At 45.5% G+C, this 24,573-nt stretch overlaps 1 protein-coding gene across 1 annotated transcript; it reads right to left on the reverse strand.

Annotated features, from left to right (window-relative positions):
* Nucleotides 1–316: 316 nt before the first annotated feature.
* LOC128342247 (killer cell lectin-like receptor subfamily B member 1F) lies at nucleotides 317–24,134 on the reverse strand. Its single transcript, XM_053289385.1, has 5 exons — nucleotides 23,573–24,134; nucleotides 15,040–15,138; nucleotides 7,193–7,350; nucleotides 4,341–4,459; nucleotides 317–939 (listed from the first exon to the last, which is right to left on the reverse strand). Exons 1-5 carry the CDS (start codon nucleotides 23,739–23,741, stop codon nucleotides 816–818), a joined length of 669 nt encoding a protein of 222 aa, XP_053145360.1. The 5' UTR covers nucleotides 23,742–24,134; the 3' UTR covers nucleotides 317–815.
* Between the last annotated feature and the right edge of the window lie 439 nt (nucleotides 24,135–24,573).

Raw genomic sequence — 24,573 nt, forward strand, 5'->3', positions numbered from 1 at the left:
CTGAAAACAGGGCAGGAAATGTCGGAAGCCTAGTTGAATGACAAGCTTAAAAATGATCAAGATAAGCATGGTAACAATTCACAACAGCAGAATTCCTACCATGAGGATTCTGATAAGCACAAAATCTTTGACTGTCTTGTTAAGAAACCACATCAGACTGAACAGGTGTCTGGAAAGACTGTGATTGACAAATACCTTCTTCCTGAGCTAATATGTAAATAAAAATGCTCTTAATGAAACAAATGTGAATAAAAGTGAACATGTTAACAATTATTTACAATTATTTATTTAAAATATTTACGTATTTTATTGCATTTCCATACTGTCTATCATGTGCATCCCTAGGTGGTGTACATAAGTTAAAATGCAACAAATATAAAAACCAGGATAAAATAATCAAAACAGTTATGATATAAAACTAATTAAAAGCCTGAGGATACAGGTGCATCTTAAGAAGGAATTCATAGCCTGGCTTGACAGTCCTGCCTCTGTTGCTTGTGTTGCAGGTTGGAGGTTCAAGGAGGAGGAGGAGACTGTGCTTTTCTGAGCACTGATATTGCCGTTGCCTCCCTTTGCCACATACGTACCAAGAAATTGGATCTGCAGTCAGCCTGATGCTTATGCCAGGAATAAGAGCATTACAAGAAGAGAGTGACACACCAAGGGAGCTTACCACAATGTGGCCTTTTCCCTCTAGCTGGAATGGCAGCAGAGTCGTTGTGGATATTATATTAAAACTTGAGAGGCATAATTCACTCTGGACTTGTTCAGTCAGAGATGGTTGCTACTTCCAACAGTTGCCACAGTGTCTCGACTTAGATTGAGAAAGCGACTTTCTTACATATCCAGCGAGATAAAGAATCACAAGAGTCAAAGTTAACCTTATCAGCTTTTAGCATCCCACAGTTATTCCCAACATCAGGGCCCACTACAGAAAATCTGAAACACAAAGGAAATTCTTTAGAAAAGAGAAGAGAAGCTCTTCAGTCTGTATTAGAGTGCTGTTTTCATTCTTGCATCAAACCCTTTCCCCTGGTGCATGCGGGAAAGTTATTGATTTTCACTTGGGATGGACAGCATCCAGCCACAATTCATAGATACATAAAACCACTGCCTTAAAATCACTCAAAGACTATTGGACTCTGCACTGACGGGCAGTGGTTCTCTGGAGCTCTTTCACAGCCTCAGCTGGCAATGCAGAGGGTTGGACTTTGCATCTTCTGCAGGCTAAGCATGTGTTCTACTCCTGAGCTACAGTTAGGCCACTAACAGCCCTTCCCTGGGAGTTAGAGAAGGAGTTAGTTCCTTCCAACTACTTTCATACCAGGTACACAGGTTAACACTAAACATGGTTTATCTAGGGATAGTCAATCAATTTTATTACAGCCATAGACCATACACAAGACATAAAAAGCATTAAAACAAAATATTATACATAGTAAACATAATAAAACATAATAGAACAGTAAGCTCCTATGAATTAGACCTTAAACCAGATGATTTCTGGCTCCTGCTGCACCATGGAGTTTCTGGGGCCAGGAGTCCCCACAACTTCCATAATGCACCATGTGAGTGTGCAGTGCGTTATGGGGAGCCTCCCAAAGCTGGTCGGGTGGCTACTTGTGTGTAGATGCTGTGCAAAGCCATGCGGAGCAGCACGGCACCAACACACTATCCATTAGCCCAGGTTTCAGAGCAGCGCACTCCCGGCAATTCACACGCGCTAGCAAAACTGGGCTGGGCTGTGAGTAGTCCCAGTGTCTTTAAACATAATGCAGAACCACAACTGGCATCCACACACCTCAGACTAGTACAGGATAAAATCAAAAGCCTCCAAGCAGACATGAGCAACCAACATGGGCCACTGTCATTCACCAGCCAAAAAATAAAATTCGTATGAGTGATTAACTTAGGAGTAAGTTGGTTCAGTCCACACTAGTGGGATCTTTTGGACTTGCATAGCAATCATAGCTTTATTGCAGAAATTAAGCGTAAAAACTATGTCCATCCAGAGCAGTGCCGGCGCGTCCATTAAGGCGAACTAGGCAGTTGCCTAGGGCGCCAAAATGGAGGGGGCGCCGCGCTGGCCAGCCTGCCGCCCCCCCACCCCCCGCTGCCGCGAGCAGATTTGGGTAAAAACTACCGCTACCACTGCCGCCGCCCGCCAGCCCTCCCTCCCTCCCAGCCGCCCGCTGCTGCATGATAACAACAGGTAAATTGAGTCTGAGTTCTCATGTTATGTGGGTTGGGGTCTTGGAGTGGGTGTGGGGGCTGAGCGAGAGAGAGAGCCCGTGTGCTGGGACTTGGAGCTGTAAGCTGTTGCTTCTACTGTCATGTTCTGTTTTCCGAGTGCTTTTGTGCGGAGGGTGGGAGTGGCTTGTACTTGTCTATTTAAAAATATATATACTTGTTTTCCATCCTTACATTCTTGTGAGTTCAGTTGCTGTTTGGGCCCTCAAGAGCCCACGTGTTAAAAATACTGCGTGTTTCACGATGTGCGTGTGTGATGCTTATTTGGGGAGTAGGGAGGGGCGGCAAAAGGCCTCGGTCCAGGCTCCGAAATGACCTGGGTGCCCCTCTGGGAGCGGGGAGGCGATCTTTTTTCAAGCTGGGAAAAAACCCCTCCCAGGGGATGGAAAGGCTATCTTGTCTCCGTCGGGTCCATCCAGATGGCGACCAGGCCCCCTCGCGCGGCTGCTCTTTGGCAAGAAAAAGACCGGGGGAATCCCCAGACCAGGATCCTATCTCTGGCCGGCGCCTCCTCCCTTCTCTCTTGATGCAAGTCGGAACGGGAGCCACGAGGAGGGGAGTTCCTGTTGCTCCTTTTCCTCTTTCGAATTACGGTAAAAAAGCGAATTCGAAATCAGCAGCAGCAGCAAGACCATCTGGCGCTCCTCTCCGCCTTGCCGTGAGTCAGAGGTTCGCTGGCCGCTGCGCGTTCAGGGACTCGGACTCCTCCCCTTTGCTCCGCTTTCCATTTTCAGCCGAGACGCACTTGGTCGATAGAGCGTGTAGCCTGTGCAGCGGCGTCTGGTGCTGAGAGCGCTCGAGAGAGACTAGCGCGCTCCTGCCTGCCTGGCTGCTTGTTTCCTCGGCGGGAGCCCTTTTCTCCCAGGAAGGGGCCAGGGAGCCGTAACGCTGACTTCGGGGGACGCGATTGCGGGGAGGGAGGGAGGCACCGTCTTCCAGCCCCTCCTCAGCAGCGGAGAGACCGAGACGCACACAGAGAAAAGTCCGCTTCTGGCTGTCCACAGAGAGCGCAGCTTTGGAAAATGCGCCCGCTGCGGTCTCTGCTGAAGGGTCCTTCTTCCTTCCTTCCCCGTTTCTAGGTTCCGCCTCGACTTCTGGTTCTTATTATTGCAATATTTTTACTCAATGTATTTGTTCCCAGCCTCGAACTTCTAGGAGATGAGCGGATATAAGCACAAATTGCTGTATGGACAGTTGATCTCTGCAGCACTCTTAATTTGAAACGTGCTTTTATTTTATTTTATTTATCAGCTTTTTAAAAATCAGCTATAGCATCATTATCATCACGCTTTTAACAGCGACAAAAAGTTCTCAGAGCCTTTTTGTTTAAAGCAAATAAAATTAAATCCAGTGAAAAGGTGGTTCCCTGTCCCCAAGGAACTTACAATCAAAAAAGAGACACAAGGTAGTAGACACCAGGAGTCACTGGAGAGGCTGTCTTGGATCAAATAGGGATAGACTCATAATATATAAGAGAACCGCCCCATTTGACAGGTGCCTCTTTGTTCAAAGAGCAGGGAACTAGTTTTCTTATTCTTTCCCAGAGGCTCTTTGTGCATGCAGTGTGTGTGTCCCATTTTGCAGTTGGGAAGCTGTGAGAGTGACTTGCTCAAGGCTTCCTCTTCTCCAGGAGAGCGTGCCTGGCCCTTTATTTATTATTTATTTAAAATATTTCGCAGGCCTTCTCAGCTTAGGCCCCCAGCAGTTTTTGGACTAGAACTCCCATAATCCCCAGCCAAAGTGGCCAATAGCCAGAGATTATGGGAGTTGTAGGCCACCATCTGCAGGAGGGCCAAAGTTGAGCAGCCCTGCGAAAAGCATCGAGCACCAAAGGCAAACATTATAGGGACAGCATTCTTTCTTAATTTCTGTGCTAAAACTGTGTTCTGTTTGAGAAAATAAATCAGAAATTGTTTTATGACTTGTTTTCACAATTTTTAAAAAATAAATTAACAATTTCAAATTCTGTGCTTTTCATTCTTCCTATAATACATCTGTGTTTGAAATATGATGGGGGGGGCGGCGCCAGAAGGTGATCTCGCCTAGGGCGCAAAAAACCCTAGCACCGGCCCTGATCCAGAGGTACTCACAGTTCTTCCTTGAAAGGGGATTGATCCACCCACTCCAAGGTCCGCCCTTCACCCTGCTTGGCAGTAAGACCCAACCAATAACTTGTCTGGGTTGTTGTGATGATGTTCTTTATGAATGTCTATAATGGAACAGACAAGTAAGAAGTAAAGTGTGCCATCAAGTTGGTGTCGATTCCTGGCAACCAGAGAGCCCTGAGCCCTAGTCAAATGCTATGTTCTATGCACATGCCATCAGCGTGCACATAAAGATATTCTGTACACTCATACAATTATTCACGCATTATGTTTAACACATGGAGAGTAATACACTTCCTATCTGTACTCTGCATAGAGTAGCACACTTTGTCTCTGCATCCTGCATTTGAGAGGGCTGTATCCAAGTTCACTTTTAAAATGAATGCATGTACAGTCATGTATTCGTATTCACACAAAACATGCACATTTCTGAACAGGGCTAAAAATGTTCCCATTCTAAGCAGCCTCTGCTGAGTTCCAAGAAGTGCATTTGTACTGAGCCTTTCATTGTCCCAGAGACTGATCCTCTACTGTCTTCAGTCATCTTTCCAGGGCGGTACTGAATACCTGATGACCAAGAGGCAGCCTGGTTTTCTCCTGGCTCATGTGAATGTCTTACAGCAGTTCCTTTGGCTGATCTCCCTGCCTCCAAGCAGGCTCCTCTCTGTACACCTCCCCCTCACTGTCCAAATAATGGTTGGTTAATGTCCCAGTACTTTGAGGCTTTCCAGTATTAGTTGGAACTATTGCAATGCTTAACCAGCAAACCAATCAGTGTAGGACATCAGACAACTTCCATGTGTACCCCTCTTGGGTAATAAGCACCTGGGCATCCTCAGGCTCAATTTTCTGGACTCCTGATTGCACCCTAACTGGTTCAGTCATGAATTTCTGCATTAACCAATGTCTCCTTTTTGAGGCTAGATTTTACTCAATAGTAGGGATGTGTCATCAAACTGGTCCAGTTTTCAAGAACCCTCCCCCCACCCACTTGGGGGTTCTGACATTGAATATTTTTTTTAGAATGACTCACCAGTGGATCCAGCAGCCTTGGGGGTACTGGTGCTGGTGTGGCCACAGGGTGTCTCTGCAGTCTCCCTCTCCCCTGCCAGCCTACCCTGATCTCCTAAAGGCTGTTTTAGCCCATTTTGGGGCTATTCCGTCCCTTTCCCCAGTGGTGAAGACCATTTTGGAGGCCACTAAGCATGTGCCCTGGCCATTCGCGTGGCCTGGGTCATGAAAAGGGGCTGAAACAGCCCTTAGAGGACCAGAGGGACGCCAGCAGGGGGAGAGGGAGACTGGAGACACCCCTGCATCTGTTAGAACCCCCAACAATCCCCCACGAGCGCACCAGCACCCCCCAAGGCTGCCGGACCCGACGGTGAGTCGCTATAAACAAACAGATACACACTCACCTGGTTCTGTTTGAGTCTACTTTGGACTCAAACTGAACCCAGCAAACCAATTTTGTGCACACCCCTACTCAACAGTGAATAAAGCAGTCTCTTTTGCTACCACTTGATTATGGAATCAAGTACCACCAGAATTTAGCCTTAACCTGCTTTTCTGTCATAATTTAACTTACACTATTGGTGCTTTGGGTGTTTATTTGTACACCAATAGGATTTTCACATTCAGTGGGAGTTGAATTGTGCCCAAATTAAAAACTGAGATAGATCTTGGGGTGCATTTCTTCCTGGAACATATTTTTATTCAAAGAAAATAATCGGCACCTGGTGCCTGGCTACATTTCTTTATATGTTGTGTAACAAAGTGCTGGTTACAATGTCTTTAAAAAGGCAAAGTCACAGAACCACTAACTTGCAAGTTTTTGCAAGAGAGATGCCCCTGGAGTCAAGATTTATTCCTAAACTCTAGTCTGGGTTTAAGTTGATTTTAACACCAATTCAGTGGAGTGTATATTGTTCCCCATGCTGCTAGGATCATATGCTTATTGGTTTGCATTTTTCTTTGGATGCTTTTATGACTAAGCACCAATGAAATCAATGAGATAAATTAATCATGACTAACTAGCCTGGATGTTGCCCTTTGTTCTCCACTTGAAAATCCATTTGGGTTGTACAGGAGAATATCAAGCCCCAAATACATAGATATTCTTATGGTTTTCTATTTCTCAACACATAGAGCCCTATGACTGATTGATGTATTAATAAGAATTGTTCCTGGGAGTTGGTTCAGTTGCTGACCTGGCTGAAAATCCTTTTAGTGCAGTAAAGGAGCGAGCACCTGCCCTCCATCCTTTGTGTGTGTGTGTGTGTGTGTGTGTGTGTGTGTGTGTGTAAGTAAAGTAATGTGGCAGAGGAATCATGCACATAGATAGAGCCTTTCTCCCTTTTCTGAGGGATAAGGATGTTGTGAATCAGGCCAACATGTAGAGCACCCTGATTACATATTACCTTATTTGTGCTCTGGGGGGAGGCAGACAGAGCGGCATGCAACTGGTATCCCATCATTCAAAGTTGTTGACTAGATGAGTATATGTACAAACATATAATTGTGTGACCACTACAACCAATCAGATGCAATCCTTATCCAATTATAGTTGTGTTCATCTACGCACACAACAATTTAGTGGCCTTTGATACAGATCCTCCCGAAACTTAGCCAGCCAGTTCAATGAGGATTGGATAAGCATCACAGTACTGATGTGGACATTTACTCAGATGCCCATCTAGTGTTGCATTTACTACACATGTGGAAACATGCTTCCACATCCTTGCTGTATGTTTTTATGGGGTGTGGGTCTAAAATCTCTTCTAGGCTTTGCTTCATCAGACGTCCTATAGCTGGAATTTTCTCATAGGTTTTTCTTTTACCATCTCCTCCTGGTTCTGAATCACAAGCACTGTGGAGTTATTTGCTCTGCAGGCATCTTGGCTCTTTCTCCAGGTATCTTTTCTTTCAGAGAACCAGTAGCAGTTGTCCCTGTGCAACCTCCAGTTCCCTGGGCATATTGTGCAGTCCTGGGCTTCCTCTGGAGGGAGAAATGGAAGGAGATGGAAACTGACAGGCATAGTATTTCTTTACACTCGGCTGCATGTTTTAACCCCCATCCCCAACAGAGTAATTATTGCAAGGAATACAGTGTCACACTGCAAAGAGAAACTTTGTATAAGCCCAATCCTGCTTCCCATTTTTTCCACAGGGGCAGTCCTCTTTTGTTACCAAAAGGATTTGAGAAAGAGGTAATTCAGTTCAGAAGGGAAATGGAATTCTATCTCCAGTGCTTTTAAACATCTACATGAAACCACTGGGAGAGATACAATTCCAGGTCCAATTCAAGTTGTTGGTTTTGACCTTTGAAACCTTTTAAATGGTTTGGGCCATGGATACCTGAGGGACCACCTGCTCCCAAGGGATCCTGCCCGCTCGACGAGGTCATGGGAGGGCACTCTGTGTGCCGACAATGAGGGAGGCTTGCCTGCTGTGCACATGGGACAGAGCCTTCTCAGTCATTGCCCCCAGACATTAGAATGCTCTCCCAGTGGGCATCTGCTTCCCAGTCTCCATCACAGTTTTTAGAAAGCAAGTAAAATCTTGGCTTTTTACCCAGGCTTTTAAATGAGTTTTGGTTTGCTGCTGCTTTGAATCTTATGGTTGTATTGTACATATTTTTAAAAAATTGTAGTTAGATTTGTATTTTTATATTCCATTTTAATTCTTATTGTGTAGTTTTTATGATTTTATATTGTTTTAAATGTTTTGTAAACCGTCCTGAGATTATTTTAATGAAAGGCAGTATAAACATGTGACAATAAATAAAATAAATCATCAGGGGATTTGGTGCAGGCTGTTATCAATATGCTGTTGATACCCAAGTCTATTTCTGCATGTTAACTTCATCAAGAAATGGTCTAACTCCCCTAAATTTCTGCCTGGGGGTAGTATTGGGCTGGATGAGGGATAATAAACTGAGGCTGAATCCAAGCAAGATGGAGGTACTCATTGTGGGAGGTCGGAACGTCGGAAGTGGCTTAGATCTGCCTGTTCTGGATGGAGTTACACTCCCCCTAGGAAGTATAGGTATGTAGTCTGGGAGTACTTCTGGACGCAAACCTCTCCCTCATTTCTCAGGTCGAGGAAGTGGCCAGGAGGGCTTTCTAGCAGCTTTGGCTGATATACCAGCTAAGACCATTTCTGGAGATAAACGGCATTTAAAAAGTCGTGCATATGCTGGTAATATCCAGATTTGACTACTGCAATGTACTCTGTGTTGGGCTGCCTTTGTACATAGTCCAGAAACTGCAGCTGGTACAGAATGCAGCAGCCAGTTTGGTTTCCTGGGTTATCCAGAGAGATCATGTTACACCCATTTTAAAAGAACTACACTGGCTGCCAATAAGTTTCCGGGTCAAATACGAAGTGCTGGTTATTACCTATGAACCCTTGAACAGTTCAGGTCCAAGGAATGTAAGATAACGCTTTCTTCTTCATGAACCCCACCACCTATTAAGATCATCTGGGCAGATCTAGTTGCAGTTGCCAACAGCTTGGTGACATGAAACCAGGCCTTTTCTAGGGTTGCTCTGGGACTTTGGAATGTGCTTCTTAATGAAATTAGAGCCTCCCCTTCTCTGGATGTCTTTAAGAGGAACCTGAAGACAAATATTTTTAGTCAGGCTTTTAGTTTATAGTTTTAAACTTTTAGGTTTTAGAGTTTTTATCTGTAATTTAAACATTTTAATTGTGTTAATGTTTTAATTGTGAACTCCCCAGGGGCTTGCATATGGGGTGGTATAAAAATGTGTTAAAATAAATGAGTAAATTATTGCTGATTTTGGCAGGTGACTATTAGAAAAGGGATTTCTGAAATGACAAGCAATTGTGGTTGTCACCCCCCGTTTTTTTTACCAGCCATGCTACTGTGCCTAATATAATGAAATTGCACATGTGAAGTTTTATACATCATGTTTCCTCCATGCCAGGAAAAGTAAGGCCAGAAGAAAAGCTGGCATCCCAAGTATGTGAATCAAAACCATAAGAACATAAGAACAGCCCTGCTGGATCTGGCCCAAGGCCTATCTAGTCTAACATCCTGCTTCACAAAGTGGCCCTCCAGGTGCCTCTGAGAAGGCCACAGGCAAGAGGTGAGGGCATACCCTTTCTTTTGCTCCCCTGCAACTGGTATTTAGAGGCATCTTACCTCTGAGGCCGGAGGTTGTCTATACAAAAAGCCTGATGCATAGCAGGAATACAAAGTGTTGTGCATCAGCATATCTTTGTATATGAGGCAACTGGAGCCATTAACTGTCCCCCTGAAAGTCTTCCATATTTCTGTCCCTGTTTTGGTCCCAATGTTATGTAGAAAGTGTGTAGACAAGTCTCTCAATCCACCACCACCATGACACATCTTTCACAGTTCTTTCTCATGCAACTATTTGGGTGCCCACTTCACTTAAGGTGACATCTGCTGACAGTGGCTGACATACTGCATAAAGTTAGAACACCACTGTAATCTGGTGTTTGCACAATTATGCAAGAGCATTTTTGTGCAAATGCAAAAATTGTGCAATGTAGTTGGGTGCCCATTGGAAATGGTGGGTGCACTATCACATAACCATGCACAAATTTTGCATTTGCGTAAATGCAGGCTTACACAATTATACAAACACAGGCATAGCCCCTTGCAGCCTGAGCAATGGCAGAGTAGCACTTGCCCCTGAACATCAAAAACTTATTTTACTAGAGGAGTCAGCAGCCTCCACATAAGCAGAGCCTTGCTGGTTCAGGCCCAAAACCTGTCTGTCTGATTGTCTGTCTGTCTATTGAAGACACACACACACAGGCTGGAAATTATTGAAGAAAACTAGATTATTGGAAAATTATTTGTTATTCATAACAAAACTCCAAAGGCATGATCCATCTCTACATGGTTGAAGCTAAACATAAGACCGTAAGAACGTAAGAATAGCCCTGCTGGATCAGGCCCAAGGCCCATCTAGTCCGGCATCCTGTTTCACACAGTGGCCCACCACATGCTGCTGGAAGCCACAGGCAGGGCATGCCCTCTCTCCTGCTCTTACTCCCCTGCAACTGGTACTCAGAGGCATCCTGCCTTCGAGGTTGGAGCTGGCCTATAATCCTATGACTAGTAGCTGTTGATAGAGCTCTCCTCCATGAAGTTATCCAAGCCCCTCTTAAAGCCTTCCAGGTTGTTGGTGGTCACTACATCCTGTGGCAGAGAATTCCATAAGTTGATTATGCATTGTGTGAAAAAATACTTCCATTTATTGGTCCTAAATTTCCCAGGAATCAATTTCATGGGATGACCCTTGATTCTAGTGTTATGTGAGAGGGAGAAGAATTTTTCTCTATCCACTTTCTCCACACCATGCATGATTTATGCAGACCTCTATCTTGTCTCCCCACAGTCTTTTTTCTAAACTAAAAAGCCCCCGGTGTTGTTGTCTTGCCTCATAAGGAAGGTGCTCCAGGTCCCTGATCATCTTGGTTGCCCTCTTCTGCACTTTTCCCAGTTCTACAATGTCCTTTTTTAGATGTGGTGACCAGAATTGTACACTATCCTGCCAGGATCCCAGTCTGTAGACTCCGAGTGCTCTCTTCACTCCATGTTCAGAGACTGGCCTGAAAGTTATGAGTACTCTCTTCACTCCATTCAGTGATGTGGAAGGAAAACCCAAGGAGGAAACATAATGGTCTCCCTGCCCTGCTTGCATACATTAAGCAAGTGAAGCAAAGTTAATTTTCATCAAAGGCAGTAATAGAGCTTGAGCTGGCTCTGCTGGGAGGAAGAAGCCTGGAAGGCCTGCATTTCTAAAATGTGCCCTAAATGTTGCTTCAAGAACTTGTCCTGAGGAGTGTGCGTGGATCAGGGGTGCAGCCACCATTGTGTGAATGGATTCAAAGAACCCGGGCCACCAATGAAAAGGGCCGCTGAAGCCCGCAGGGTGGCATGGCCCAGGCTCTGGAAGAGCCCTGAGCGAACTCCCCCCACCCAAGCCCAGGCTCCTGAGAGCCCCGAGCGAGCTCTCTTCTGTCCTTTTCAGGCAGTGTTTGCTGCCTGACAACCTTTAATTTAAAAAAAAAAAAATTTAGTTTTTCCACAACACAAAAAGGAAAGCAGCAACCTTTATTTACCTTTCTCTCCCTCCAGCGAGGGAGAGAAAGGGAAATAAAGGATCAGCAAATGCTGCCTGAAAAGGATGGGGAGAGCTTGCTTGAAGCTCTCAGGAGCCCGGGCATGGTTTGGGGGAGTTCGCTCAGGGCTCTTCCGGGGCCCAAGCCACACTCTGTGCATGGGACATCATGCACATGGGACGTCGCTAGAGGGGCTGCTGAGCGGGGCCATACCCAGGCCAGTGTTCGGCTGGCTCCGCAACTGGCATGGATACTTAATTGGCTGACAGCTGGATATTGCTGGTACGCACACAGACACCAAGCAATACTGTCTGAGTCATGCCTGAGTGGCTGTGGTTACCTGCTGCTGTTTGGTTGTCTGCAGAGTTGCATACAAAATGTTTCAGCTGCAACCACAGTTCAGAGTCCAGAAGGCCTTTGGTCCCTTTGGTGATATCGGGCGCTTTTTTAGTCTGTAAAACTTTAAATCCCACATCAGTGTTAATAAACAACAGTTATTGTTTCAGGATTATGGCTAAATGCTTAGGCGGATATCCTGACTAAATTACTCAGCAGAAGTTCTATTGAAATTAAATTTTATTGAAATTAAAAATCACACACTCCAACTGCTTTTGCCCTCTCCTCCCTCCCATGGACAAACACAGTTACCTACAATTTTCACTATTTTCAATAAACATCTACTCTTTCTTGTTTCAATTTTTTTCTGTAGCCTGAAGATGTGCATACCTACTGAAAAGTAAGCTCCACTGAGTTCAGGAGTACGCCCTGGTAAGTGTGCCAAGGATTTATTTTATTAGAACATTTATACATTGTCCAGGAGCATAGCGAGGATCCCAGCAGCCTGGGGGGAAGTAGCAGAGCATGCTGGCCATGCCCTGTCACTCTACACTATCATTCTGATGCAGGGGCACATCTAGGTAATTTTGGCGCTTCGTCCTGAATGGCTTCGGAGACCGCCCCCCATCGCCGTGAGTCACCACCCCCGCTGTGAGGCCCTGCCCCCACCCCTGCTAGTCCCACCCCCTGCTGTGAGGCCCCCTTTAAAATCTTTTAAAATAAAACCTCCATCCTGGGGGGGGCACGCTGCTTGCCATTTTCACCCCACCGCTGCCCGTGCCTGCCGCTGCTCTACTGCACCACACCTTTCCATTTTTGCCAGAGGCACCGCTGAGTGCACGACCGGGGGTGGGAGGTGAACCGAGCAGGCCTCAGCCTCCCCTGTGGTGGCAGTGGCAGCAGCAGTGGGAAGTGCAGCGGCTGGTGGGCCCATCCATTTGGGCTGTGAGCGCACCTGCACAGTGGGAGTATGAGTGTTGCATGCCTGTGACTCTCATACTCCCACTGCGCAGGTTGCTCATGGCCCAGATGAACAAGCCCACCAGCCACTACACTTGCTGTGGTCACGGGGAGGCCAAGGCCTGCTCGGCTCACTCCCCACCCACACACGATGGCAGCAAAAATGGAAAGGAGCAGTGTGGAGGGGCAGTGGTGGGCGCAAGCAGCAGCAGGCACGGGGTGGTGGTAGGAGGCCCCCTCAGGAGGCCACGGGCTGGGGCCCCATGGTCTGGAGATAAGAGCACCTCTGCTCTGATGCAGGGAGTATGGCCAGCATGGGGAATGGACACACAGCAGACCCTCACCCTCTCCAGTCAGTAGAGTGTTTTATCTACCGACAGGATGCTACCTTTTTCTCCCTCGCAAGAGAGAAAAAGGAAGCATTCGGATGGTAGAGAAAGTGCTCCACTGACGGGAGAGGGGCTGCCGTGCTTCCATACCCCAACTGGCCATGCCCCCTGTATCAGTACACCCAGCCTTAGCAGTGGGGGTGGGGAGGAGTAATGGAGCCAGGGGCCCAGGGACAGTCCCTCACCCTCACGCTCCATTATTTATTTATTTATTTTATTTTATTTTATTTTATTTATTTATCTATCAAATTTGTACACCGCCCCAAACTTTGGTCTCTGGGCAGTTAACAATAGCATAAAGCAAGTTAAAAACATACACAAAAACTTAAAACAATTTAACAATTTAAAAATGAACCAGAGATTGAAACCTAATTTTTTTTAAAAGCTGAGAAAGCTTGGGTGAACAGGTGGGTTTTCAAATGCTTTTTAAAAATTGTCAGAGATGGTGAGAACCGTATCTCAGTAGGGAGTGCATTCCACAGTCTTGGGGCAGCAACCGAGAAGGCCCATCCCTGTGTGACCACCAGCCAAGCTGGCGGCAACTGGAGACGGATCTCTCCAGACGACCTCAGTAGGCGGTGGGGCTCATAACGAAGAAGATATTCTCTTAAATACCCAGGGCCTAAGCCATTTAGGGCTTTATAAGTTATGACTAGCACTTTGTTTTTTGCCCGGAAACCTGTTGGCAACCTATTGACTGCCAATTATCCCTACATATTATACACATAACCTATTATCCCTACATGCATAATGTTGTCTTTTCCCCATCCTTCAATGACATTGAAGCCAGCTAACAAAAAGTAGTTTAGACAAAGTTAATTACAGCCCCAGCCTAGTTAGGCTTTCTATTTCCAAATGAGTGGGCGGGGGAGAGACTACTTTTTAAAGTTAAATGTGGATGCAGGAACTTTAGAAGTAGAAGGTGTTTGCGAGTAGAGCAGTTAAGTTGATCACAGTGAAGAACTAGATTCAATAGACTCTTCCTTTTCTTATATACTCCACCCCTGTATGTTTCCCCAAGCCTTTTTTTTCTTCCTCCTGTTTTCAACAGACCTCTCACGTGTTCTTTTCTGGTCCTATGATTCACGCTTACTCCTCATGTCCGCACTGAAGTGGCTGTTACATTTTGGGGGGGGGGAGAAGGGAGGTCTTTTGGGGAAAACCATGACTGCCATGCCATGCCAGGGTAGGCAAGTTGTGCAAATTACACAAATACAAATATGGAGCCAATGAAGTCACACAAGCGTAAACCCATTATTTCCAGTGGACTTACTTTCCTTTTGTGCAACAAATATCATGTGCACAATTTGCTCAACTTGAGTGCATGCAATGTCACTGAGCTGATGTAGCCTTGCATGGTATGTCAGCTAATAACCCAAATTTTCTTCTTTGAGTGATTCTGTGTCCTAGTCTTCCTTCAGAGCCTGGGAAGTTCAAGGCTAGGGACTTGTAGCCTCCTTTCATTCATTTAGCCTACTTTCTGAAGACTTATGAGATCATCATGTCCATGTGGCCCCCTCTAATAACTTTTGCATTTACTATCAGAGATAAGCCAAATTCACAGCAAATGGGAGAGAGTGCTAGGGCAGCAAAATAGTCTGAACTGGCCTGGATCTCTGCTATTCTCCATTTAAAGGCCCTCATGTGGTAGAGCTGAGAAATTTCTTCTTGAGACCTCGGAGTGGACCAGTCACTGCAAGTCACAGTTGTGGGCTAGAATATTGATCAGTGCTCTGACTTCCTACAAGACCCATATATTCAACACACTGAAAAGGGGTTGGTTTAATTGTGACTAACTTGCTGGATTGTGCTTTGTTCATGCACTTCATAAACAAATATGTACATTTGGGGAAACACATATTAAGGACTGAGTTACTCACCCCCAATTGCCACTGAGATTAAAACTGCAGTGAGGATGAGATTCACAGCACAGGTAACCTTTAGAGCAACCCAATGCCTCTGTGCATGCTGTTGTATATCTGTAAAAATTAAAAATTGGCAAAATCCTTTTAGCAGTCAACACAGAAAGCAAGTAGTCAAGGAAAGGGAGGCCTTTACATAGCCTGTGGCATTTTAAACTCACGTTTGTGGTATTTTAGATAGATAGACAGACAGACAGACGATTTCTCTTGATACTGACAGAGCTCAGAAATTTAGTATGCACATTCAGGCCATAATTCTCACTTTCAAATTTAAGTAGGAGTATGCACAAAACCAGTTTGCCCAGTTCGATTTGAGTCCAAACCAGAATCAAACTGAACTGGGCATGTTCGGTTTTGTGCCCCCTGAACAAACCCCTTGGCTCAGTTCAAATTCGAGCTGGTTTGGGAGTTCTCAAAGTTTAAAAAAATTACACGCCACCAAGTCCAGTGGCCTCAGGGGGTGCTGCTGTGGCCATGGAGGAAATCTCCACAATTTCCCTCTACCCCTGCTGGCCTCCTCCCAGTCTTCTAAGGGCTGTTCTGGCCCATTATTGGGCTGTTCTGGCCCTTTCTCCAGTCGTGGTAGCCATGACCCAGCCATTCAAATGGCCAGGGTGCATGTGCGGTGGCCTCCAAAATGGCCACTACCACTGGAGAAGGAGCTGGAACAGCCTGAAAACAGGGCAAAATGGCCCTTAGAAGACTAGGGGGAGGCCAGAGTGGGGAGAGAGAAATTGCAGAGGTTCCCTCCCCCGCCCCCCGCCTGCCGTGGCAGCACCCTCCAAGACTACCAGACCTGGTGGTGAGGAGTTGTTGCTTTAAAAAAACAAACATAAAAACTTTAGAACCTCCGAGCTGGCACCGAGCTAGCCCGGGGGGTTCAGCTACAAAATATTTTGTACCCGAAACGTTTTGCACATCCCTACCCCAAAGACGGTTGCCATTGCAGTTCTCAAATGGAAGGAAGAGGCGTAGGATGGTTGGGGAGGCAGTGCTGCCTCTGGGGCATCCCTGCCAAGTTTTGAACATTCACCTGGAAGAGAGCTACATTGGTTAGATTGTTTTAATACTGTTTTGATGGATGCTCTGTTTTTGAGGCTACTTAGATCTGTATAAGATTTGTTATGATCAGGCACATAGGAATAATGGACTGGTGGGGGCGGGGGGGGGGACACACCAAACGTTTCTGGGTCACCAGTGTCCAAGGGTCACCCATGGTTCCCCTCATGTTGTATCATTAGATTGTTTCACAGCTGGCAAAGTAAGACTGGTAGTCTGGGGTGATTGGATGGCCAGAGGGGACTGAAAAGGCTGGTGGATCCCATTCCCATCAGAGGCTTGCCCACTTCTGCTGCTAAACATGGGATTCTATTTTGTTACTTATTTTCTTCCTTTACCACTTTTCCAGGCATCTGCTCAAAGTACTGCACAGCAAATTGCAATAGTGTTTTTTGGTTGTTTGTTTTTTTAAGGCCAAACCACACAGCAGGTAATGATAAAAACAGAGATACAGACCACTATCAGTATTTCAAACATTTCACTTTGTTTTTATTTAGTTTAATTTTTATTTTAATTCACTTTATTGTTATGTAAAACACTTTGCAATTATCACTTTACATAGTGGTAAACCAACAAAAATGTCTAAATAATGCCCCTGGATTATTAACATGTGCACAACATTATTCCAAATACTTGTTTGCAGTCCTTTCATGTCTCTTTTTAGGAAAATCTGAGGTGTAGCCAAGGCATAAAAAGTAGGCCTGAGGGTGGGACCATTCCTGTACTGATGATGGGTACAGCTTGTACGCACTTGTATTCTGTTCAGAAGCCCCAACCAAAGCATGGTGGTCAGGAGTGGGACCAAGCAGTGCAATTCTACTCCTCACTCTACACATGGATTAACCAGCAAATTAAAGTAATCTGCACAGGACTTCTGACAATAGAAAGTGCCCTGCTGGATCAGTTCCAAGGCCTATCTAGTCCAGCATCCTGTTTCCCAGAGTGACCAACCAGATACCCCAAGCAGCCTGCAAGCAGAAGATGAAGGCATTAGGGATGTGCGAAATGTTTCGGGCACAAAACATTTTGTACTCGAAACTCGTAGACAAAACAAAATGCCCATTTTCCAAATCTGAAAGTTTTGTACACAAAACAAAACATCCCTGTTTCGCCTACAAAACATTTTGTTGTTTTGGACATCCATTTTGTGGCAATCTCTGAGTCACTCTCCATTTTGTGTTTGACATCTCTTTGCATTTCCCGCCCTTCCAGCCTTCCGATCGGTGACCTAAAGCATGGGCTGACCTGTTGACGATTCCCTCCTTGTTCTCCATTGACTCTTTTGCCTCTTGCCACTCTTTACTGACCCCACACTGGCCAGGGAAAGGGTCGAAGTAGGGGCAAGGATGGGAGTTCAAGGAGGGGTTTTCAATTCATTCAACAAGTTAGTTATTAATTCACCATTCTGCCTCATTGAAAAGAGAGAGAGAGAGAGAGAGTTGCCATGATGATGCCATGCCATTGCCTATGCCTGCCTGCCTTGTTGCCAGCCTGAGCCCAGTCTGCTATGGCTACTGCATGCCAGCTTGGGAATGGACTTATCTGCTGCATTGCTTTTTTCCAGAAGAATTTATTTCACACCCTTGAGAGATGCCATGCCATTCGCTATGCCTGCCTTAGCCCAGCCTGTAGATTCTCTGGTACCATATGAGATTTTCATCAACAAACCATGAATTCACTCTCATATGCTACCAGGGAATCTACACTCAAAGCATCTCAGAAACAACAGAAACCAGTACCCCATGGGTTAGCAACCCATGCGGGTGGTTGGCACCTTATGTGCTCTACACCACCACTCACTCTGGGCCAGCCCAGTGCCCCCCAAGTGCAGTTATGGGGCTGCTGAAACCTCCATCATTTCCTATGGGGAAGAACTTTAAGGATGCGTAAACTCCATTAAAAATCAGCCCTCTGCCCAATTCCTTTGAAATAATTCTGGCAGCTTCCTTGTCCCCACTGGGTCCTCTGCATAGCATTTATAGCAGTATATATTGTTAGGCAATGCCAGTTTCCATGATCAAGATCCTTCTACAATGTATACTCAGAGGCAACCTCCAGCCTCAGAGGCAAGATGCCTCTACAGTGAGGGAAATAAGTATTTGATCCCCTGCTGATTTTGTCCGTTTGCCCTCTGACACAGAAATGACCAGGCTATAATTGGAATGGTAGGTTTATTGTAGCTGTGAGAGACAGAATAACAACAAACAAACCCTCAAAAGCCCAGTGTCCAAAAGTCAGCGATGGATTTGCATTGTAGTGAGGGAAATAAGTATTCGATCCCCTATCAACCAGCAAGATTTCAGGCTCCCAGGTGTCTTTTCACTATATGCAGGTAATGAGCTGAGATGAGGAACACCCTCTGTAAGAGAGTGCTCCTAATCCCAGCTTGTTACAGTACCTTTATAAAAGACACCTGTCCATAGAAGCAAGCAATCACTCAGCTTCCAAACTCACCACCATGCCCAAGACCAAAGAGCTGTCGAAGGATGTCAGGGACAAGGTTGTAGACCTGCACAAGGCTGGACTGGGCTACAAGACTATCGCCAAGCAGCTTGGTGAGAAGGTGACTACAGATGGCACGATAACTCGCAAATGGAAGAAACACAAAATAACTGTCAATCTCCCTCGGTCTGGGGCTCCATGCAAGATCTCACCTCGTGGAGTTGCAATGATCATGAGAACGGTGACAAAGCAGCCCAGAACTACACGGGGGGAACTTGTCAATGATCTCAGGGCAGCTGGAACCATAGTCACCAAGAAAACAATTGGTAACACACTACGCCGTGAAGGACTGAAATCTTGCAGTGCCCGCAAGGTCCCCCTGCTCAAGGCAGCACATGTACAGGCCCGTCTGCAGTTTGCCAATGCACATCTGAATGATCCAGAGGAGAACTGGGCGAAAGTGTTGTGGTCAGATGAGACCAAAATCGAGCTCTTTGGCATCAACTCAACTCGCCGTGTGTGGAGGAGGAGGAATGCTGCCTATGAGCCCAAGAACACCATCCCCACCGTCAAACATGGAGGTGGACACATTATGCTTTGGGGGTGTTTTTCTGCTAAGGGGACAGGACACCTTCACCGCATCGAAGGGACGATGGACGGGACCATGTACCGTCAGATCTTGGGTGAGCACCTCCTTCCCTCAGCCAGGGCATTGAGAATAGGTCGTGGATGGGTATTCCAGCATGACAATGACCCCAAAAACACAGCCAAGGCAACAAAGGAGTGGCTCAAGAAGAAGCACATGAAGGTCCTGGAGTGGCCCAGCCAGTCTCCAGACCTTAATCCCATAGAAAATCTGTAGAGGGAGCTGAAGGGTCGGGTTGCCAAACATCAGCCTCGAAACCTTTCTGACTTGGAGAGGATCTGCAAAGAGGAGTGGGACAACATCCCTCCTGGGTTGTGTGCAAACCTGGTGGCCAACTACAAGAAACGTCTGACCTCTGTGATTGCCAACAAGGGTTTTGCCACCAAGTACTAAGACATCTTTTGTGAAGGGATCGAATACTTATTTCCCTCACTACAATGCAAATCCACCGCTGACTTTTGGGCACTGGGCTTTTGAGGGTTTGTTGTTATTCTGTCTCTCACAGCTACAATAAACCTACCATTCCAATTATAGCCTGGTCATTTCTGTGTCAGAGGGCAAACGGACAAAATCAGCAGGGGATCAAATACTTATTTCCCTCACTGTAAATACCAGTTGCAACCAGGGAGCAACAACAGGAGAGAAGGTGTGCCCTCACCTCTTGCCTGTGCAGACTTCTCAGATGCAGCTGGTGGGCCACTGTGTGAAACAGGATGCTGGACTAGATAGGCCTTGCGTGTGATCCAGCAGGAGTGTTCTTATGTACTCAGAAATAAGTCCCATTCAGCAAAAGTCTCTAACACCACCACCACAATTTCAATTAGAAGCTTCCTCCGTATGGCTTCAGCCTCTGTTTCCTGCTGAGGAACCTTAGGTAATTTGCTAATTTATATAGAGAGAAGAGATTCAGGTCAGGTTTATAATTGCAGCTAGAGGGACAGAGAAACTTGGTGGGGGGGATTGTTGTGGGGGAGGGGAGACTTGTGTTGATGTCCATTCCCCTACCATAGCGTAGACCTAATGAGCTTACACCTGGCCCCACCCACCTGCAAAATAAGCATCCTCTGTAAATATACATTCCACCACAAACCCACAGGACTCAGCTAGAGTGCATTTATCCCCTCCCCACTAAAAAAAAGCCCACTACACAAACCCCAATGGATTCACACAGCTTTTTGACCACCCACAGTGACAACATGTGTCCCTTGCTCCACAGTTCAAACACAAAACCAGCTTGGACATATAGGTGCATGATGGGGGGGGGATTAAAACCACAAGACATGCCCGTTGCTTCACAGTTCTCATGCAGACCTTTTGGATCACAAACCAACTTGAACATAGTGCATTTGTTTAAACAATGTTATTTGTTTATTCAGATGTAACAGTTAGTTCTACTTTCATTAGGTGTGAAGTACTTTATGGATAGAGATGACTCTTCCCAGAAGCTTCACTGCAGTAGTGGGGGGGAGGGAATTAGAAGTCACAGGATTGACTGATTTCCTTGAACTCAAAATACACACAGTCCTGCCATCTTGGGCTACATGTGTGCCCAATTTAGCAACTCTAAGCCCAGCCATTCTGGAAATGTAAGGAGTTGGGCAACAGTGGGGTGATGTTTACTCTTTTTTATTAAGGCAATGGGCAGATTCCTCCAAGGGTGAGGGCTTCAGTTCCACAAGTTTATGTAATTTTCTGCCATGAAATAAGCCACATTTTTTTAAAAATTCCAAAAATCGTTAAAAATCAACTAATTGCCTGATCTGTTTCAAGATCAATACACTGAGTCCTGTTAACCTGTCCTACATCTGTGCCAAATTTCAGAACTCTACACCAAGACATTCCAAAAATATAACACGGGCCCTCTTTTCCCTTGGGGAAAAGCATGGGACTCTCTAGGAGAGGGGGCACATTGACCTGGGCCTAACATCACCCTTGATGTCATTGACAGGTTTGCAATAGCTCTTCCCTGTGCATCTATGGCAGGATGGACAATCTTGGCCCTCCAGCTGTTGTTGAACTACAGCTTCCATCATACCCAGCCACAATCACCATGCTGACCACACAAATGGCAGCCATGAATGTGTGGATGCCAAGTGCATGCTGGCACTGCGTGGGAGTTATTGGGAGGTGTTACACCCCAGCAGGAAGCTGAATGGAGTAGCAGGGGAACAGGTGAAGACCTGCTCACCCTTTTCTAAAAGATCCCAGTCAAATTTTCCTAAAAGTGCTCGAACCGCAGTTCAAACTGTGGTTCGTACACATCCTTATCAGCAAAACATTCATATCACAGCAGCAGTCACTGGCGGCATCTATGCAATCTTTTTACACTAGCCCAACTTTTCTCATTATGGAAACTTTTCTAGTCAGATGTCAGCCATTATTCAGGAGGATCAGGAGTTCTGATTGCTATGTTACTGACTGGATTGTGTACAAACAAGTCACCCACCAATTTGCTGAACTGTGCCTTCGGCTTGTGCTCTCATTGACATTTATTAAGGTCGTTCTGATGACCGTTACTTGGGCAGGGGGTGGGGGAGGCACAAATAAACTAAATTTTATTTGTGAGATCTTTGGAGACAGAATTTCCTTCACCCATCCCTTTGCTTCTGTTATAAAAGGAATGTAACACAAATGCACATTCCATGTTATGTGTAGTGAGAATGCAGGTGAGTATTTTTCAGATTCTCCCCTCACCACACACATTTCAATCTTCAAACAAATAAATATTGTGAAATTACATGTCTGTTTTTTCTACAGTAGGACAATCTTCTGCAGTCCATTTGTGATGAATGTCTGAGTGGAACCCAGGCTTGTGAACTCCTAGTACTTAATGCTGCTTCTTTACCTTGTCTTATAGCCAACCTTCTGCCTGGATTCTCTCTGGATCACACCACAAGACTGAAAACAAAAACAGTGGAATATCCCTGACAGATAATATGCTGATCCCTAGAACCATGGAGGAATCATAAGAACATAAGAACAGCACTGCTGGATCAGGCCCAAGCCCATCTAGTCCAGCATCCTGTTTCGCACAGTGGCCCACCAATTCAGGGGGGCTGTATAACCAGACTTTGAAGGCTAGACCCATCAACATTAATCAGGAACTTAAAATGGTGATATAATGAGCAACTCAACAGGGGCTGCTCATGCTTCATTTCCTGTATCCCCAACCACAACGTGACACCTATGCTTGCTCTTGTGGCACCGCATCCAGAGTAAATTAAATATATACTGTATATTAACAGTCATGTTTACACGGTGAAATCAACACAAGATGGTGTTTTCACTTTTTAACTTGCATTTCAAAAGGCGTGCAGGAAAGCCTCAAATAAATCACATGAGAATATAAGATGAGTGAATTTCAGGAATGGTCCTAGGAGCTTTGCAAGATGTGGACATGATAAACCTATGTACATCTGCAGACACGTTTTGACTATTTATTTATTTAGTGCATTTTTATACCACCCTAACCCAAGCTTTTATACCATCCTAACCCAAAACAGCAAATATTTGCTATTTGCTGACTATTTGCTACCCCAGTGAGGTAGCCTCCCCAGTGAGGTTGCCAGGCTTCATCACTTTGTTCTTTTAGATGCCAGATAAAGACCTTTTTGTTCACTCAGGCCTTTTAAATTTTGATTTTAAACTGAGAGTTTAAAATAGAGTTTTAAAATTGCTTTGTATTGTATTTTGTATTTTCTTTGTTTCCCCTTTTGGTCTGTTATGATTTAATGTTTTATGTGTTTTTATTTTATGTTTTAATACTGTGTTGTAAGCCACCCAGAGAACAATTTCTTAGGGGGCAGCTAATAGATAAAGCTTATTATTAGTATTATTTATTGATGACCAAACAACTTATATAGCCCTCCTCAGGACTGTCTTTAGGGCATGGCAAGCAGAGTGACCGCCCTGGGCCCTGCTTTTTTAACCCCCATTAGAATCAACTGGAAGGGGGCCCCGCACTGGCTAATTTGCCCCAGGCCCCACAGCCCGCCAGGGCACTCTAAGGACAGCCCTAGCCCTTCTTGCCTTCCTAGTGCCTCCCCATCACCACCAATTCACTTTATAAACTGCCAGCCTCCTGGATTCTTAAAATCAAAGTGTTTAACTTCAAGACTATTTTCAAAGCTAAAGAATAAGTGCATATTATGAACCAGGAGAACACTGCAGAAATGCATCCGGAGGAAACATGGCACCGTGAGAGAGCCTGAGCTTGTACTGTACGGCACTAGATCTTTTCTGTTGAAGACATAATGCATCAGTGGTGCTGAGATTCCACAAACTGATGGAATAGCCAAATTGCAAAAACCCAGGAATCTACAAGTCATAGAAACAAACACTTACCTTGATTCATAGAAACAAATTCCGCATCTGGCACCCGAGATGTGGAGTTCTGCCTTCTTTGCTCTTGCCTTGGCTGGAAGTTAAGCACCATATAGCCTTCTTGATCCTCTCCTCTTTGCATTCTCTTTGGCTGGAGTTGAAGTGCTGTGTAGCCTGCCTCATCTTCCATTTGGAAAGATATTCTTGGGGTTGATCGCCTTGCAGATTCTCTCCCACCACCACCCACAACTATAGTAGGTAAATGATTAGGAGGCAGAGCTCTTTCCTGAGTGTCAGACTCAGCTCTTTGTGAGAAGCAGCACTTACAATCGGAAGCAAAGCGATACAACAGAGGAAATAGGGCTGCTGAACCGCTGACCACCTCTAAGCATCTCTGCTATGCCCCTGATGACTGGAGATTGAAAATAGCCTTTGTTTCCAAAAATGGCAATGAGAAAAGAACACTGTGCACATTATATTTCTCTTTTCTTTTTTTACATAACCTTTGGAGCTCCTCACAATCTGTTTTGGATTTCACTACCCGAAAGAGTTTGGTATCATCTGCAAGTTTGGCCAGCTCGCTGCTTATCCCTACTTCTAGATCAGGCCTGCTCAACTTTGACCCCCCAGCTGTTTTTGGACTACAACTCCCATAATCCCCAGCCACAGTGGCCAATAGCCAGGGATCTACGGGAAATGTAGACCAACATCTGCAGGAGGGCCTAAGTTGAGCAGCCCTGTTCTAGATCATTTATGAATAAATTAAAAAGCACCGGTCCCAGTACAGATCCCTGGGGGACCCCACTTCTTACTTCTCTCCATTGTGAAAACTCTCAATTTATACCTATCCTCTGTTTCCTGTCTTTCAACCAGTTAGCAATTCCCACATGTACTTGTCCCCTTATCCCATGACTGCTAAGTTCTCAAGAGTCTTTGATGAGGAACTTTGTCGAAAGCTTTTTGGAAGTCAAGGTATACAATGTCAACTGGATCATCTTTATCCACACACTTGTTGACACTCT

This window comes from Hemicordylus capensis, chromosome 2 (genome assembly GCF_027244095.1).
Source record: "Hemicordylus capensis ecotype Gifberg chromosome 2, rHemCap1.1.pri, whole genome shotgun sequence".
Taxonomy (NCBI): domain Eukaryota; kingdom Metazoa; phylum Chordata; class Lepidosauria; order Squamata; family Cordylidae; genus Hemicordylus; species Hemicordylus capensis.

Bases quoted from the DNA above. Each gene is read 5' to 3' on its own strand.
- LOC128342247 (XM_053289385.1), bottom strand. From the start codon at position 23,741: ATGGAAGATGAGGCAGGCTACACAGCACTTCAACTCCAGCCAAAGAGA. The intron at 15,139-23,572 runs GTAAGTGTTTGT...TAATTTTTACAG, and splicing joins ATTTGTTTCTATGAATCAAG to ATATACAACAGCATGCACAG. The intron at 940-4,340 runs GTGAGTACCTCT...TTTGTGTTTCAG, and splicing joins TCCCCTTTCAAGGAAGAACT to ATTTTCTGTAGTGGGCCCTG.